The sequence below is a fragment of the Silene latifolia genome, chromosome 2 (genome assembly GCF_048544455.1).
Source record: "Silene latifolia isolate original U9 population chromosome 2, ASM4854445v1, whole genome shotgun sequence".
NCBI classification, from domain to species: Eukaryota; Viridiplantae; Streptophyta; class Magnoliopsida; order Caryophyllales; family Caryophyllaceae; genus Silene; species Silene latifolia.
The window spans coordinates 47,209,846-47,212,110 of NC_133527.1; the positions used below are offsets into that span (position 1 = coordinate 47,209,846).

The 2,265-nt window shown below is 38.2% G+C and overlaps 1 protein-coding gene across 1 annotated transcript; it reads right to left on the bottom strand.

Annotated features, from left to right (window-relative positions):
* Positions 1-1,248: 1,248 nt before the first annotated feature.
* LOC141640734 (uncharacterized) lies at positions 1,249-1,662 on the bottom strand. The gene has a single exon (XM_074449416.1). It carries the CDS (start codon positions 1,660-1,662, stop codon positions 1,249-1,251), a length of 414 nt encoding a protein of 137 aa, XP_074305517.1.
* Between the last annotated feature and the right edge of the window lie 603 nt (positions 1,663-2,265).

Genomic DNA, 2,265 nt, shown 5'->3' on the forward strand with positions numbered 1-2,265 from the left:
GAAGAAAACCGATCAAACTCTGTAGAAGTCATTCCGTTTTGCAGGAGACTTGTTGCTTTGGAGTTCTTTTTGGCCTTCTTGTAGTCAGCCTCGACATAATCCTCTTCTTTCTTTTCATAGGTAGTGCCTCCTTCGGATGCTACAAGAATTTTGTACGGTCCATTTTGGATAATCCTCCAACACTCCCAATCGTGACCTTTCACATAATGAGTCATCATGTTTTTCCACAATCCATAATTCTTCCCATCAAAGACGGGACACTTGAGATATTTGGAATCCATTTATCACGTGATAGGCAGCGGAATATAAAACGATAAGATAAATAAAAGATAGACAGATCAGCCTCTTTGCGGTTAGGCAGTCAAGAGCACGAGGCTCTGATACCAATTGAAGAGTCTATCGATCCAAAATACTCAAGGGGGGAGGGGGGGCTGGTGTGAATTGAGGATTTAAAACTTTTGAAAGCTTTTTCGATTATGTGTATATAATTGATTATTTAAAGTTTATTGATTAAACTTTAACTAATCAACTAATGAACGATTAAAACAAAGTAAACGAAAGAATGAAAGAGAGGAGACACACGGTTTTTGAAGTGGTTCAGTTTCACGAATCGAAACCTACGTCCACTATTCTCGATTAATAAATTTAGTACCTTTCTACGGATTACAAATTTACTAACCCAACTCGTACAACTAACTCTAGCTGTAACTCAATGAGTACCGTTAAATACTCGAGTGACTAACTTACGCTAATAAGAAAACACTAATGATTCTACTAAAAGTTCACGTTAATGAACGAGTAAGAAATCAATTAAGCACTATTATCTTATAACGATAACAATAAGAACGAATGCACAAGTTTATAATTCACACGACCTTTTTTCGAAAATAAACAAAACGGTTTTCTTACTTTAAAACACGGTTTTTTGTTTCCATTTGTTCATTTTAAGATTGGTATAATTCCTTCACTGTTTACTTGTTTATTGTTTATTGTTTCACTCTTTTTTTTTTCGGGGAAATGTAAGCTTATCATTAAAATAATTAACCATGACCCTTACAACATTTTGTTAAGGTAAGCACTATACTTACCCTAATTCTTACATATCATCTCTATCCAATTCATCACTTTGCTATTGTTGCTTACAATTTTAACACTATTAAGTCTCATCCGCACTTCATTATGAACCTGGCTAACTAGCAGCTCAGGCCTAATGAGTATCATTTCCACCCTACATTTGTTCCTGCTCCATCAAATATTAGTCATCAATGCAGCCAGGATAACTGCTATCAGCTTCTTCCTCGCCTGATTTCTGGATCTCCACTTAAGGCACCATTCACAACATTGTTGAGCAGGTAAATGAGCAAGGCACCAGCAGTGTACCAGGTCCCTGCATTTCCTACTGTAGTCACATTTAAAAAATAGATGCTTATGCTCTTCCTTCTCCAAACCACACAGGTAGCATAAATTATCCTGAGTGATCTGCATTTTCTGAAGCCTATCTTGCGTTAATAGTCTCTCCTGAGCCATGAGCCAAACAAAGAATCTGTGTCTTGGTAAAATCCATCTGACTGTCACCAGAGGCGCCCATTTAACTTTCTCTACATGAGGCCTAAGGAACTGGTAACCTTGCTTGATCAAATAGTTTCCATTCAGTCTTCCCATAGTGCCATAGAATAACTGATGAAGGATAGTCTTCACTTGACAGATTTTCCGCCAAGCCCAGCTGCTGTTAAGTGTTGGTTCATAGTCCCTCCAAGTACACCATTTAATGTAGATTGAATATACCCATTTCACCCATAAATGATCTGCTTTTTGTTCAATCCACTAAACATACTTACCTAAGGCTGCAATATTCAATTCATACAATTTTTTAATCCCAAGCCCTCCTTATTTGAAAGGGTGACAAATAGCATCCCATGACACCAATGCCGGCCCCACTTTCGGTTCAGCACCATGCCATAGAAAACGTCTGCACACAACTTCAATCCTGGCAATGACAGTTTTAGGGATTATAAAGATCCTAGCCCCGTAAGAATGAAGTGAGATTAGGACAGATTGAACAAGTACTAATCTGCCAGAGTAGGCAAGCTTCCTAACCCCTATGCCCCTGATTCTATCAACAACTTTCTCCACCAAACAATGAAAATCCAGTACTGATAGCCTTTTAGGGGATACATTCACCCCTAGATACTTAAAAGGAACCTTGTCCTGCTTCATTCCAGTCTCAGTCTCCATCTCTTTAATCAGTTGCTCTGCCATGCCATT

Bases quoted from the DNA above. Each gene is read 5' to 3' on its own strand.
- LOC141640734 (XM_074449416.1), bottom strand. From the start codon at position 1,662: ATGGGAAGACTGAATGGAAACTATTTGATCAAGCAAGGTTACCAGTTC.